Below are 16,277 nucleotides of genomic sequence, written 5' to 3'. Positions count from 1 at the left end.
TTGGTTACATATTGTAACCCAAGACATATGTGAATGTTAAAAAAAAAGAAAAAAGAAATATTAGTATTATTTTATTTGCTATCTGTTTTGCAAGACAGAGCAATGTCCCTGCAATGCCATCAGTGCTTTGACTTTCTGGACTATTAGTGACAGGCAAATGCTTTAAAGTACTTTGAGTGTTACAAGAGTAACAGTTTAGAGTCATTGTTTAATCAGACCATCTTAATGAAATTTCTTTTTTTTTTTATGTCAGTTACTTAAATGCACAATTCACACTTGTTTCTCCCTACCATGCGAGAGAAATAAAGCTTGAGGTTTTGACTCTGAGGTCAGCAGAAACACTTGTGAAAGTGCCACTTTGAAACAGGTTGGGTGTTCAGGTGTCTCCCATTTAAATTTAGGAGCCTTGTGGCTCCTGTGGTAGTTTCAGGGCTAGTCCTGAGCCTCTTCGTAGGGGATCTGCTGGTTGACTCTGCAGCTGGCATATGTTGTACTGGACTCAGGCTTGATGAAATACCTATGAAGAGCTTTGAAGACCCTGACCATGAGGCTTGGTTGCTCTCCAGCCTGATGTTCCCCATGCAAGATCCTGAATTACAGCCTCCGTGCCTCTCTGGCCTCTGTCCCAGGCCAGGTGGTTGGGTCCTTTGTGAGGCAAGCTGCCATGAGAGAGTGAGCTCTCTTAATCCTGATTTGGAGACTTAATGACCTGTCCCTTCTAACCTCAGAGGCCTGACTTACTGTTTCACTCTGAATTTATCTCGTTGCTGTTGGCTATCTAGGAAAGATCAACTGCTTCCCCTAAAACACCAAAGCCATTATGATGGAGTGGGTGCATAAGAACGTGTAAAAGGTCTCTGATGTAGGGTTTGTGCAGATATAAATTGTAGTTTATTCTCCTTCAACAAGTGTTCTGAGGAAACTGTTTGTGCTGTGCACAACGCTCCATGCAAACCTCGCCGGAGGTTGCTTTGTTCTGTGTTGTAGAAGCACAACTTGGTTGTTTGATGTGTCACAATGTGGGTATTTGGCACTCTTATTCATTATTTTGATATTTAGTAACAGTGACTATATCTTTTAAATATGCACTGTGTTTCTGGGGTTAGTGATTAGACTGCTTTAGAGTTACTCTGAACCATTTCTCCATCTGTCGCAGCTGTTTTCAAAGTGGTGCCTGGTGAGTGTACTGGGAGCACTGGGATTTGTGAGGCAAGAGTAATTTACTTCCATTTCAAGAGGAAGCACCTCTTGGGATGGAGTGAAACCCATTTCCAGGTGTCTATCTGCCTTTTTCCCTCCAGTCCTTCTCACTTACGTGGGAAACAGAAGGTCCCCAGGAGATTCTCCTCTACTGCCCTTTTGTTGGTCGTTCACAACTGGTCACTTGTGGATTTGGAAGATGTTCTTCCTGGCTCTGGGTTCAGTTCTGAGCTGAGAATCATTCAAAATAGATACATTTGCTCAGATTACCTGGCAAGCGATGAACCTGATGAGCAGGTGCCCTCTCCCTCTCCCTCTCCCTCTCCCTCTCCCTCTCCTTCTCCCTCTCCTCCCTCCATTGCACCACTTTTGGGGAGAAGAGCTGAATGAAGTCATAGGTGTCAGCTAGGTTGGGAGAGACATATTTTCCAAATGTTTTTTAACATAATTAGATCACTGATGGCTGCTGGGGTCGGTGGTGCCACATGCATGAGGAAAATCTGTGAAGATGTTTCCCAAAGTGTTCTTGTGATGAGAACAGCAGGAAAAGGTGATGGGATAGATGTAAAGCTCTGTAGAAAAAATAGAAATAGGAAAAAACTTGGAGACAGAAGTCGGATTTTTAGTTTAAGATCTGTCTTTTTTTGGGGTTTTTTTTTTTTTTACTCTTTGTTCAAAATTAATCATAAAAACTCTTAAGTTGTTAAACAAGGAAACCAAACGTGTTTGTTTCATTTTTTCACTGGAGCTTAGTGATGGTAAAGAAGAACTTGCACAGAGGGCCTGCAGCCTATTTGTGGAAATAGTTTGATGTAAGAGGCCCAGAGGACAACTTTATTTTTAAGGTAGCGTGCCTAACTTCAGTAGGTAAACGTGTTATGTTGAAGATACTTGAAAAAAATATCTGTTTTCACATACAAATATCTCTGATTACTTCCTGGCAATCTGAAATAGTATACTAGAACTTATTTGGGACCTGTCAATTTGCATAATATTTTCAAATTTCCTGGCTTTAGTGTGAGCAAGGCTGGTTCTGCTCCCATGAGTGTGTGTTACAGGTGGAGAGACGAACATTCTCTTCTTCCTTCCCTCATTCTACCTCCCTGTGTACTTTCTGCCAGTACAGATTGTGGGTGTGTATTGATCGAATTACAAGAGGTTCAGATTTTAATTTGTTCTTTAGGGCAGTCCTAGCACATAGTGTGTTGGTTTTTTGTTGTTCTTTTTTCTTCTCTGATGGGCAGAGGCTGATAAAGATCAGTCTAAGGACAGGTGAGTAGTCTGCGATCAGGAACAGGAGCGTGGAGCAGGAGGGGGAAACAGAATGTGAAAAAGCAGAAAATGGGTCTGCTGCCATAGCTGTATACTTGGACGTGAAGCAGTCTTGCATGTTGAAATGTCTTGGAAGATACTAAGGTATTGCAGTAGCAATTTACTGAATATAATGAGGCAATACTTTTGGTGTAGATGCAGTACAGTTGTTGACCTTTTTTTTTCATTTTTTTTTTCTTCTGCAGATATTCCTGAAATACCAGAAAGCATCTCATTCTGCAGAGCACTACAGGTAGCAGATTTCAGTGGGAATCCACTGACTAGGTAACTTCCACCTTCTTTTTAGTACTTGCCATACCAGAATTACAATCTTGCTGTAACAATTACAATTTTAAATAAACCCTTAAAAATTGTCAATCTCTATGAAATCTTGCCAACAGTGTCTTTCTCTGGCAGGGAGTGCAGCAAAAGTTTACATTTAAGAAGTGATGTGCATCTTTCCTGGGAGGACATGAAATTTGTTAGCCAACCAGGAAAAAATGTAAATCTGATTATCTCTTAAGTAGTTTTCATTCCTTTTAAATGCGTAGGAAAACCATGCTCATACTTGAGAGAGAGAAGGCAATGGTTAGCATGAATGCATTGGCACAAACCCAGGTGCCTGACGATTTGGAATAGGCTTTAGATCAGCTGCTGCAGATAATGGCTTTTACTAATGATTAAAGCTTGGACTAGCTTTTCGTCACCCTCCCATCAATTGGGACACAGTGACATACAGTAACACGGCAAAAATGCACTGTGTGTGTCAGTGGCTGCTATGGCTACTGCTGGTCTGTGTTCTGACGAGCTGTGGTTTGGGGATTACACACTCTTTTAGCATAGAAGAGAAGTTTTGTTTACATTTCACTGTTCTATTTGCTGAAGAGTTTAGAATATATCTGGTGAAATGAGGCTGGATGTAGCAAGGAGGAGGTGATCTGCTAGTTAAGGTCTTTAAATACTATTTGGAGAACAGTTTCCTAAACCAGCCGATGCCACAGAGCTCCTTTGTGGTGCTGAGCAAGTCACATAAGCCAGAGTATTCAGAGTGGGCGCTCGCCGACCTGCTTTGCCTTGCACCGAGATGGGTTAGGAATACTTGCATGATTAGCTGGCTTGCTGCGGTGCAGGACTGCTAACAGGAGAGAGTCTGTAATATCTTAAGCCGCTCCGTTGCGAGACGGCTCCTCCTGTGTGGGCAGCTGAGATTCTTCAGAAGTGCTCTTTGAATATTGCCCATAGTGTGTCCTAAGTTCTCTGGAAAGTCGCAGCTTTTAACATTAAAAGGAACGCTTGTGATCTTAATCCTCGTGCCTCTGTAGCCCGTTTATAAAGTGAGGATAATAATACCACAAAAATCTGGTAAAGCAAACTGAGGCTGAACTGATGTTTCGATATGCAAGTGGTGAGGGTCACCAAACAGCTTTTTCTAGGGATCAGTGCGCAGTACATAAAACTCAGAGCTGCGTCTCATGGTATTGAAATTAAAATTGTCTGCAGCAGTGTGCTAGTTAGCCTTCTGCATTTTGTCTGTTCAATAAGGCTGGGGGCCCAAGTAATGTGTTTCCTTAAACAGTAGTAATGCACAGCTACAGCTGAGTGGAATTAACAAAGGAGTTGAAAGGCTTTTAATGGGGTTGAAGTAGATCTCATAACTCCTTGTTGACAGTTTAAGGGAATTTTAAAAATTCTTGATAAAGTGGCTCCAAAGTGTACGCGTGTCCTGGGAAACATCACTCCAAGCAATTTACTGTGTTAGAAAACACAGATACCAGAAGATGTTTACACATGGTCGCCAGGTATTTTCTTGATGAAATCCAGAATTTCAGTTTTATCTATATAACAGCGTGTAGGTTGTGGCACTCGTTTGCCTAGGCAGAGTAGTAAAGTCTAGTAGTGATTTCCTTTTCTGTGTGATATCCTGAAACTTTTTTTAGCCATTGATTCTTGCCCTGATTTCCTCTAAGCATAAAAGCCAGTCAGAGATCTTCCTAATCAATGTCCTACCACTAATACTGTATATTGCCTCATCGTCAAACTTAATCATTGATGAATCTGCATCATTAAAAGTGCCTGAGAGACCATTTTCCCAGCTGTTCTTGGATGATTTCAGATTTATATAATAAAATGCAGGCATATTTCACAGAATCATAGAATCATTCAGGTTGGAAAAGACCCTTGGTATCACTGAGTCTGACTATTAACCCCTTTTCTAATCAAGCTCACCCCTAAACCATATTCCTTAACACCACATCTGAACAATTAGACTAGAATTCTGTTGTAGATTAGACTAGAATTCTGCTATATGCTACAGGTAGTAGAATAGTTCTGGCTGGCAGGGGCCTACAACAACGTCCTGTGCACTTCAGGGCTCACCAAAAAGATAACCAGACCTTTCAACTCCAGTCTTAAACCTGTTAGATCCTAAACATAATTAATAGTCACATTCTGGAGGTACTGTGCATGTTCTGGTCCAGAAGATGACAAACAGTGCAGTGTGGAGTTGGGCACATGAAGGGTCCCGCCTGCCCCCTACTGTAATTTGTATTTTTCCCCTTTCCCAGTCATGCACAATTGTATTATAGCCTGTAGGCATGCGTCTCCTTCTGCTTAGTTGCCTGCAGGTCACACCATGTGCCTTGAGCTGGGTGATGGGTAGAGCAGGAACCAAACCAAATGCAACAGCTTGAGCTTAGGTTGTGTGCTCTAGGGGACAAGCAGAAGTTGCATGGCTGAACCAGGAGCTTCTCTTCTCTACTTTGTTGCCCGTTTTACACCACCTCGGCTCCCGTGCAACTGCAAACAAAGCTCCTTAGTGCAACCTGGCTGCCAGGGAACGGTGAGGGCTACAGGAATCGGTCCATGGGAGGGGAAGCCAAGCCTTGCAGAAGACCGAGTGATGAACCTGAAGGCTTTGGGAACTTCAGGAATGTTTTAAATATGGCTGCATTTTGTAGTGTAGAAAGGGAGGGATTACCTGCTGTTGTGTTATGAACCAGTAAATGTGAAATGCTCTAACAGAGGAATGTCTTCATGGCGAACAGACTGTTTCTTCAAAAAGCAGCATTTGAAGAGCAGCCTATTAGCTAATGCAAAAAGGCCATGCTGTAAATGTGTATGTAACTGAAGTGTGAATGAAAATAATTTGTTGAATTATTTTGCCATCTAGGCGATACAGGAAAATGATAGTAAAAAACATTTATTAATATGTTTTGCTTTTTAAATTTGTTAAAATGCTTAAAATGTTCTCAAGCCCTATAGCTTTTTAAAGTTATAAATTGGGGGCAGGTAAGAGAGGGGCTAGGCAACAGGAATAATACCTGTTCTCTGACAGAGAAGAAACTTTAAAGTCTTGAAGTCATGTGGCTTTTTTTTTTTCCTTACTATAACCCTAAGAATTTTTTGAAAGTCGTACTGGAGTCAGGGGATGCCTTCTTCTGAGTCTGTTTGCTAAGTAGACTCTTGTTTTTTGCTACATGTTCTCTTTTCCAGTATATATATACTTCTGCTGGAAGTCCTTGATTTGAATTAATATCTCCATAGGTTGCCTGAAAGCTTTCCCGAATTACAGAATCTAACGTGTCTTTCAGTAAATGACATCTCTCTGCAAGCACTACCTGAAAACATTGGGAAGTAAGTTTTTTTATGCCTTATTACTATCTTAATTTGTTTTCTCTTTATTTTACTCCTATTGTATAAATGAACTGCATGATTTTATGTAATATACCTATAGAGTTATTTAAATGTCTGCACTGTTTTTCATATTGTCTGAGGGATCTGTTTAAGAAAAGTTCTGTTTTGTTTTTCACTCAACACGAGCAGGCTTTTCCAGAATCTGAAGCATGTGTGCATATGTTTCAACTCTGTTCTCTGGGATTTGGAGTAACTTGGAATTTTAAGTGCAAACTTAAATAGGTATTTTGTGACGCAGATCTGACCTTTTGCTTTCCTTCATTGTAGCAGACCATTGATCCATTATTGTGAACACGTCAGACGGCTTGCAGCTTAGCTCAGAATCAGACAATAGTTGGCACAAGAACAGATGGGTAAAAGCCGACTGTTATCAGGATGGAAATTAGAAGGCTCCTAACTCTAAGAGCAGTCTGGTTCTGGAAAAAAACCTCCAGTGGGAGCTCTGGAGATCAATACTCACTGAAGAGCTCTTAAGATGAAATTTGGTAAACATTTAAGATGTGTTTGTTAACTCTGGAAAGTAGAGCAGCCTTGCAAGAACAGACTTCCAAAGTGGAGACATGTGGAAAGTAAAGTGAACGTTGTTTAACTGTCTCATTTTGACTGAAATGAACTTCCAGACTCTCACAAGGGAAATCTCTCTCCTCTTAGTCTCCTCACTTGAATATGTGAGAAAGACTGTGGTGGTTCATATCAAAGGCTCAGCTAGCTCAGCTTCCTTCTACAGGTGCAGTAAGTAGATGCCTACTGAAGATTAAGAAGAAAATTGTGTTTGATTACTCCTCCCTCCATCCCCTGACTGTTGCTGGTTCAGAGGGTTTCCTGAGTTTTGGATTTTGATTTGTCTAATTGGTAGCCCATAATGAATCTCTCTTCCACCTATTTGTCCAGTTTCTTGTTGAGCTTATGTAGACATCTTTAGTATTCTGCCCTGGAAAACAGCTGCATAGCTCTATAGCACATTACATTGATTTTTTGTTTGTTTTTTTTGAGCCTGGCTCTAACTACCTTGCCTATGATGGTACTGGAAGAAGCAGTGAGCAGCTAGCTGATCCCTATGCGCTTGGTTTGCGGTCAGTGCCTTTGTAGATTTCTACCATATCCCCAGGTGCTTTTTCCTAAGCTGAAGAATTTAACTTGCTATTCCAGCTTCAGGAATAGTCTTCACAGATCTTAGGATATCTGTTCTTTAACTCAGAAACGTTTTAAGTTGTTGCTTGTGCTGGGAAATACATAATTGTTGAGAATTTGAAATTTCTTGCAGCACCTGACTGTTCCTGTATCTTCCCCCCCCTCCTTTTTTTTTTAAGTCTGCGTCTGCCTTTGTGGTTACTTTGCCCATATTGTTGCTATTAAGTTGCTACGTACTGAACCACTTCAATCATTCTTCAGAAAGCTACAGTAACTCAGGTGTTGAGTTTGTGAGTATTGGTAGAGGCATATTAATCCTGGACATGCTTTCATAAAGTGGAATATATCTAACATGGGTTCTCTCGGGAGTCAGCATAGTCCATAATAGTAAAACCCAACAGAAGAGTCCTCCAGAAGGGGTCTTATTATTAAAAGCTCCTACAACGTAGTCAAGTTCAGGCTGGCATTGCATTTGTCACTTCCCATGGGTATAATAGCTGTCAGCTGGCACCACTCCAGCAGCAACAGAAGTGCAAGGTGTCTTATTAAACCTTCCTCAAGCACTAACAGGTGCCAGCTAACGTGTGCCTGGTGACTATGGCAAGGTCTTACTTAAAAATTGTATGAGTTGGGGCATTTGTGACATCCTTCCCTTTCTGTAAACGTTCACAGAACTTATTATACAGCTTTTTGCAGTGCTGGCAGCTAAGAACTGGTGTGTTCAGACTCTGTGGTTGCTAAAAAACAAGGCCCAAAATTTGGGATTCATCTTGATTCTGCACATGAATACAAGAACCATGACAAGATAAAGTGATTCCCAAAGCATGAGGTGGACTTCTGCTTTGCAGATGGTAATGAGAGGAACACTGCTGGCCAGAGGTCACTGGCTGTGGTGGCTCTGGCCTCTTGCTTGTTCTGCCTGTCACTTGGTAGTGTTGAGTAGTTGTAGCCTCTATTTTAGAGCAAATGACTGGAAACAACTTTGATTAAAATGAGGATGGCGGACATTTGTAGAGATGTCAGTATGTGGAGCTGTGCAAGAATAAGGGTAGAAACTTGTTGCTATTCATCGTAAGCAGTGCAGGAGAGTGCTGTGATACTATTTCAGCCCTAGATGAGCTGCTGCAGAACAGAGCGGTGTAACTTGTCCTCCCTCAAAGTCAGTATCCCATTCCCGAAACTGAAGCTAAAAACCAGAGGTCCTCACTTACTTTGGGGCTAGCCATATGCTTCTCCTGGTGGTCATGGTGAGTTCTTCTGGAGAACTAGACCTTTATTCAGGTTTGATGGGCTGACTTTGGAGTGGGAAGTGCTTCTACATATCTACCTAGAATATAAATATTGTATTTTTATAAAACCACTTTAATCTCATGAGTAGAAGTTTCCATTATCAGATTTATGCTTAAAGAAGCCGAGACAGGCAAATGGAGCTGTTGTCTTTAGCTCATCAGCTATTCACGGTGGGTGGGAATATGGCAGTTGGAAGTCAGTGATAACCTTGGGCTAAAGATGCACACTTTCCAGCTCAGAAGAATATTAATGAACATGAGGCCGAATTGCTAGGTGCTCACTCAAAATGTCGCTGTCCCTGAAGTCTATTGGGGAATGTGTTGGCAACAGAGAGAAAGGGATCTTGTCTGGTTGCAGTTAGAAATTATTGGGAGGTCTTGTTTGCAGCCAGTTGGAACTGACACCTGAAGTCCTTAAAGGCCACTTACCTCTGAGAGTGAATTTTATCACACTTTTAGCCTTAGATCTATGAGTAAAAGATTTAATTTTCTTTCAGTCTGGCTACCAATAAGTGCAGGTTTCCTTTTTCAGTTCACAACATTTTCATTGTTTATTGCAAGTGAATCTGATGGTACAGCTGATTGCTCTGTTTTTGGTAAAAGCAGTAAAACGCTCTGTGGCTTTTCCAAAGGTAGCCTACTTGTGCTCGTCATTCCTTTCTATTTTCTTTTGCCTCTGCACTTGCTGGCACCGAAAAAATGCTAGGAATTAGAAAGAAAGTAATACTAATGGTGTCTTTCTGGTTGAAGAGGCCAAGTAAGGCTCTTAGAGGTGTTTGGGTATGTTTGCAGATGCCTTACTGGAGTTCTGTGTGCTTTGGACTATCGTGATGTTATCTGGTAGAATAGGCTGGACCTATGTGCTCTGTATGACTTCTGTCAAATAGCGATCAAGCAAATACATACTGGTGATGTATTCTACTACAGTGGGCTTATTCTGGGAAAAACTTGAAGTCCTTGTGCTTGTTGCAGGTCTGACCACTAGAGTATGTGGAAACTTATTGAAACACATCCGAAATACTTACGGTTTTATACTCTTGTCTGGGAAACTGCTTAATACAGCCAGCAAAATCTCTAATTCATCTTCATGTAGTACAGTGATCAGTATGTACGTAGTGTCTCTCTTGTTACCTTCTTTTTTTTTAAGAAAAAAGCAAAACGACTACCTACTTAAAATCTTGGGACACTGCAAATTTGCCCTGCTGTCTTAAATGGGGAAAGCAACAGAAGTAACGGCAAATACTTTTCCAAACAGCTGTACATTGAAGGTCATTTAGGAAGTTCTTCCCGATGGTAAATAATAGACTTGGATTGCCTTGTGGTGAACTATTAGTGGAAGTGCATTTAGATATCCTTGTGAATTTAGATATCCAGTCTCTTTTTCATGTGGTCTGATGTGTAAGATGAATGCCAGTGTTCAGCTTCACTGTCCGAGTACAGCGTCAGAACTTGTTCATGCCATTGATATGTAGAGTTGCTGTTAATTTTACCATGCCGTTAAGAATTCTTTTGTATAGACCTTTTATATTTTTCATGTTCTTTGTGTTGCCAAAGGGAGTACTTTTAAGGTTCCTAACTGGACAGTTGAAGAACGCAGGCAAGGCCTCCTTTGAACCCTTTTTGTTTCCCTTTTGCTTGTGCATAGCCATGCTCAGTGTATGTGAACTTCTGTGTTATCGCTTCAATCTGCTTATCCAGTGCTGGTATATGTGCTAAAAGTTTTCTCCTGTTAGATGAAGCATTCCTCTTTTAAGCTCATACATTGTTTTAGGGCATACCAGAAAGACATGCGGCACACTGCTTTAACACTTGATAACAGTAGAGATGTCTTAATATTACCGTTAGTATTTTTTGTGTTTCCTTGTGTTGTGTGCTCTCTTTCACTTGTGGTGTAGTTGCTACCCAGAGTAAAACAGTGAGTGCTGACACACGTGAGAGATTTTGGCTAATAATTAGGTGCGTGCAGCTTGGGGCAGAAGTTGTCCTGTTGGCTAGTTGAAACATTTGAAGAAACAAGTTACACAATTTAAGCTGTGAGTAGGAGTGTGTTTTACAACGTTTCTCAGTCTAATGAGAGCAAATCTCATTTCCTTGCCTATTCTACAGGACTGTGTATGTCTGTAGAGCTGCCCAACAAGCAAGCATAACCTGTTCCTCTCAGCGTGGGCAGCTTTTAGGAATTTCCACTTGCTTCCAGGATTTTTCTTTAGTATTTCCTTATTCATTTAACAGCCAAAACAGAGGGCATGACTTTTTCCTGAAATTCAAAAATCAGAATATTTGTATGTAAGGGTATTTGTGTAAAGCAGGTCGTTTGTCTGTAAGGCTTTCTAGGCCATACCTTACAGTAACGTGAATAATCTAATATCTGTCTGTCTGCAGCATCTTCCCTGTCTGTATGTGTTCGTTCTGTAGTGTTGGCTTCAGGATTAGTTCCTTGCCCCCTTACCAGCCTACTTTGCCAGCAAAGGTCTGGGAACTTGGGAGATCCATACAGGGCTTAACGTCTAGAAAGAGAAGAGAGATTGTGTTAGCTTTGTATGTTTATTTCTTTAATTGTGGTTTTTAGGCTTGAACAAAGTCCAGGCACCTTCTTTGGAAAACCTTTTATGTGTGTCTCTGATGTTTAATCTAGCATCGGACTCTCAGATGGGTGCTTCACAAGGAATTGGCCCTAGCCTAAGAAATAGTCCTTTCAGCATGAAAAGCACATTTGAAAAAGACAGTTGTCTGTTAGACTCTGTGGGCACAACAGAATTATCAAGTTTCTTTAAAGGCTGAAGCAAAGTGCAGTGTCACTACTGTGCTTTAAATTAGGATTTAAGGCTGGCTGCCCATCAGCACACCAAACATTTTTTCAGCAACCTGGTCTGTCCCTGGAAAAGATAAGGATTACTTTTTTTTTGTTTTGTTTGGATGCTAAGATTTGAAGTATGAGATTATTACTGACTGGCAGATAGAGTGTTTTGCAAGTTCTTTGCCTGGACTCTAACATGGCAAATAAAAAAGCTTCCCTCTGCCAAACTCAATCTTTGTAGGTTTTTATTTCCCTCGCAGGGAGGGAAATGTAAATGTACAGATGGTCTCCTACTTGGGCATGATCTCCAAATCATGAGGATCCAAAAAAGCTGATAGTATTATGTTTCCTGATATCCCTGTCATTCATAGCCTCCTTGCCCTCCACCTTTTTTTTGGGGGGGGGGGAGAACTGCACAGTCTATGATGCAAGAAGGTAGAATAGTTTTATTTTAGCTTTAGAAACTTTTGATGTGGGGAGGGGTAAATTTCTTTAGATGGAAAGGATATTCTTCTGATGCTGATGAGTCTGGTTTACCCCCAAGCTGCAAGCAGGCTGAGTGGATCTGTGGACCTTACTACTGAAAGGGAATTACCAGGTAAGCAGAGAAATTTTCCTCTTAACATCTGCAATCTAGCAGGTAGAATGCTGAAATAGGCATTTCATTATGACAGTGAACATAATCAAAAGGACAGAGCAAATTTTACTCCAGAGGTCTCATGTTAGAGAAACAAAGTCACTGAGGGTCGTGGGTTTTATTTTGTTTTTTAGTATATATGTGTATTGAGTTCTAGAGGTTTTGAAGTTTTCAACAGCTTCTGAACTGAGAATCTTTTAATGTTGATCTGAATAGGAGTAGCTGGAGAATAAAAAGTCTTCAAAGACAAGGATGATGTGCTCAGTGCAGATGACTCAGAAGCAGATCAGAATGACATGCTTGTTCTGATAGTGGATTCCTGGCCCAGTCCATGACTATGTTTTCTTAGTGTGTGCTGGGATGCCTCAAGTGTAGATTACGCTTCTATTAGCATCACACAGAATGGAAAATGCTTTTAAAATTGTGTGGAAGAAGACAAAGGTTTAGCATAATAATGTCTAATTAAAATATGGTTTTACACGTTACAACAAAAAGTGATGGGGAGGGTTATCTTGCAAATACATTAAAGGAGGACTGTTGGTAGGTGGTCTAGCTTGACTGATATAAATAATATTAGAAGCTCTCACTCTGGCTTATCGGAATTTAGCATGACAAGTAATATTTACAGAGTTTGAGTGGGTAGAGCATTCAATGTTAATCACGGCTGTTTGCTAAATGGCAAAGCTGAATGTCAAGGAACTTGAAAGTTTATTTCGGGAACACTGTTTAACAATATAATAGTGAATGCAGTGCCATCTGGCCTTTAAGTAAGAGATGTTGCATCTTGTGTGTTACACAAGAAAGAAATATTTAGAATAAATTTAGCAATTTTTTTTTAATAAAGCAATTACGTTTTTTAAGTTGTTGAAGATTGATGTTGCATGAGTGGAGCAAAAGATATTCTGAAAATGAAATCTTGTTGTAGTAGTGAATTGGCTTAGCTCCCCCAACCTATTTCAGTAATCTTGGTAAGGGAATTAGAGAATGTTCAGTTTAAGTGTTCAAAAGTGAACAGGCAGCGCTGTAAGTAGGAATCTCTCCTTATTAATGATGCCTTTTGAACATCATAGGGAGTTCAGTGTTCATTTTTTGGACCTTGCTGGTTGATGTGTGTGAATTAGAACTGATCTCAGCAAGTTGAAAACCATGCTTACATAGAAAACTAGTCTTAATTAGCAGCTTAGACTACCTCTGTTACATGTTTAGGGAATTCGTTGACCATAAACTATAGAACTTCTCTCTGTTTTTAAAATTTGGACGTGACTTGTACTACTGGCTGTCTGTTTAGTCTTTCCTCTGGTTAGTCCCTAATAAGATACTAATGTTTTTTATTTTTCCATTTCCACTTCTGGAAGATTTGTAGCTTTTTACAAGATAATCAATGGTATTGACAGTTCAGTTCAGGTAACTGACTATGCAGAAGCTCTTCCTTTGGTTTTCAGTGTCTTTACTGTTTAAGTCTAGAGTAACAAAATAATCAAATTTTACTTTCTTTTGTGCCTATTTAAAATCAGTCTTTCAAGGAAGGAATATTTTCCCCCCATAATTTGTGTCCACTTCTCTCAACTCTGCAGAAAAACATGAAACATTAGGAACATAAACTTTCAGAAGTTCTTACTAGAATGCTGTCCTGCTGGCCAAGCTTCAGAATTGGACTCATGTGCCTTTCTCTTGCGTACTATATGCCTAAATTTGAGAGGAAAGAATAGCGTTTAACTTTGATGCAATTAACTTCAAGTTGCTTTGCCTCCAAAAAGAAGATGGGGGAATTCTGTCAAAGATGATCTCTGCAAGAATGGACTTTAACAATGCTGGTGAGACATGGTAACAGTTTCATCAAATCTGGTTACCTTGCTTTTTAGTTGCTTTTACAGCATCTCTTACATTTCAAAGTAGAACTGTAGAACTTTGTGTGTGAGGATAGTTAGCTTTGAAATGAATAAGTGCCCTCATTTAGGAAATTAATGCTTCCTGTAATTACTGGCTCACATAAGAATTTCTGGGATTCAGTAGCTGAGAAATTTCAAAAATCATTCTCCTGTATTTCACAGTGTGGACATAAGGTCTCTCTCTCTTTAAATTCTCTTGGATTCATTTTACAAAAAGTCATTAGTGTTCCTCTTTATTATTCACACTGTAAAACAGGTTATCATAACCAAAGGTTAAGCAAACAAAGAGGAGACTGTTTAAAGGTGATATTTAAAAAAAACCCCAATGCTTAAGCTAAACTTTTTGGAGAAATAATCTCATTGAGAAAAGGAAAGCAGCTGCAATTCTGTGCCATTTGTAGGTTGCCATATAATAGATATGAATTTTAAGTTTCTTTCATGATAACTTTGTCTAACTATATGACAACAGTAGGCAGTAGCTGGAAGCAAAATAAGTATGTTGTGCTGAACCTTTTAAAAAGGAGGGCAAAATACCAGCAGTATATAGACTATGAATGACATGGTTATATGTTAATAGAACTTTAGGAAATTCGGGAAGCATAATCCTTACCTGTAAGGCTGATATTCATTTTGTTGCATTGGAATTGTCGTTATACCAAAAATTCACATGGAGCTGGTTCTTCAGACACTGAGGAAAGTTCCAGTGCTGGCACGTATAGTAACTATGTGTAGGTGAAATAAGGCGGACTCAAGGAAGAACTGAAGTCGTAGTTAACTCTAGAAAGGGGTGCATGCTACAAAAGCACTTAAAACTACCCAAGCTTAAGCACCTAATTTCATAGAATCATAAAGTAGTTCGAGTTGAAAGGGACCTTCAGACATCGTCTAATCCAACCCTCCTGCTGTGGGCAGAGACATCTTTCATTAGATCTGGTTGCTCAAAGCCTCATCCAACCTGGCCTTGAACACTTACAGGGATGGGACATCCACACTTTTCTCAGCAGCTTGTTCCAGTGTCTCACTGCCCTCACTGTAAAAAAAAAATAAATCTTCCTTACATTCAACCTAACCCCATCCTTTTTAAGTTTAAAACTGTTGTCCTTTTTATTGTCACTGCAGGCCCTGGTGTTTCTACGATTCTATGATCTCTATTATAAGCCCCTTTAATACACTGAAAGTCTGCAAGAAGGTCTCCCTGGAGACTTGTCTTCTCCAGGCTGAAGTCTTTTTTCACGGAAGAAGTGCTCCATCCCCTTGATCATTTTTGTGGCCCTCCTCTGGACCTGCTCTAGCAGGTCTGTACCCTTCTCATGCTGGGGACCCCAGAGCTGCACACAGATCTGCAGATTGGGTCTCACAAGTGCAGAGTAGAGGTAGAGAATCACCTCCCTTGATCTTCTGGCCGCACTTTTTTTGATGCAGCCCAGGATACGGTTGGTGTAAGAGTTTGGTTTGGAGCCTGGTCTTTTCAGACTCTTTCTGCAGTCAGTGATACGTTCAGTGAAGAAAGAGTGAGAGAAAGAGACTTTTTTGAGGAGCGACTTGGACCAGGAGACTATCCCAAAGGTATATGCTGTGCTTTCAAATACCTGTGGTCTGAGTAAGTGGCAGTTTGAGAGCTGGCTAGTGACTGATTAACGTTGTCACTTCTGTGAGGGGAAAAGAGGCCGCTAAATGTCAGGCTCTTGATGAACTGTCTGTCTGCAACTGGAAGCCTTGTGGGATGGGAATAGCTTAATAAGATGCTGTCAGATGAGTGACTACTTATCTAACTGATGTGTCCTGTGGCAGAGGCATACATGTTACTGATAGTTTTACTTGGACAATGGGGATGGTCTGTAATATATTTAATTATAGCTAGTTTCATGCACTTTGTATGCTGTTGTCATAGTATGATAGTTACTTTCTCATTTCTTGGAAGACCTTTGAAAGACAGAAATCGCAGCATGTTTTTTTTTTTTTGCACAAAAAAAAGAAAACAAATTGCCTAGTTTAGACTCCCTTCTTTCCTGGTGTAGCATCATGATGAATATTCCAAAGTGTGTGTGCTGTGTAGAGATGCAGGCTCAGGCATTATCAAAATAGCACTGATTTCAGATGCTGGCCCAGCAAAGTCCTTTGGAACTGGTAGAAATAGCCAGAATGTGGACTTCGTATCTCATTTCTGTGTGCTGCATCTTTGGATTGTGTTCTACAGGCATTGCTACTGCTGCATAAAAAAATGTAAATCAGACCAAACTCAGAATCTGTACTTTGTTCTCACCTTAGCCATCCCTGTTGTGTAGGACTTTCCCTTGTTTATGGGGACCATACTCATTCTTCTCTCTTTC

The 16,277-nt window shown here is 40.4% G+C and overlaps 1 protein-coding gene across 1 annotated transcript in view; it reads left to right on the top strand.

The window, feature by feature from the left end:
- Positions 1–2,717: 2,717 nt before the first annotated feature.
- The window catches only part of LRRC1 (leucine rich repeat containing 1), a gene marked incomplete at its 5' end in the record, with an annotated part of 40,068 nt that continues 26,508 nt past the window's right edge, over positions 2,718–16,277 (top strand). Inside the window, 2 exons of the mRNA XM_009864382.1 lie at positions 2,718–2,796; positions 6,055–6,144. Coding sequence (XP_009862684.1) covers positions 2,718–2,796; positions 6,055–6,144 — 169 coding nt within the window. The remainder of the gene's footprint in view (positions 2,797–6,054; positions 6,145–16,277) is intronic.

The sequence above is a fragment of the Apaloderma vittatum genome, unplaced genomic scaffold, assembly GCF_000703405.1.
Source record: "Apaloderma vittatum isolate BGI_N311 unplaced genomic scaffold, ASM70340v1 scaffold2882, whole genome shotgun sequence".
Taxonomy (NCBI): domain Eukaryota; kingdom Metazoa; phylum Chordata; class Aves; order Trogoniformes; family Trogonidae; genus Apaloderma; species Apaloderma vittatum.
This window is presented reverse-complemented; position numbering and strand designations above follow the sequence as displayed.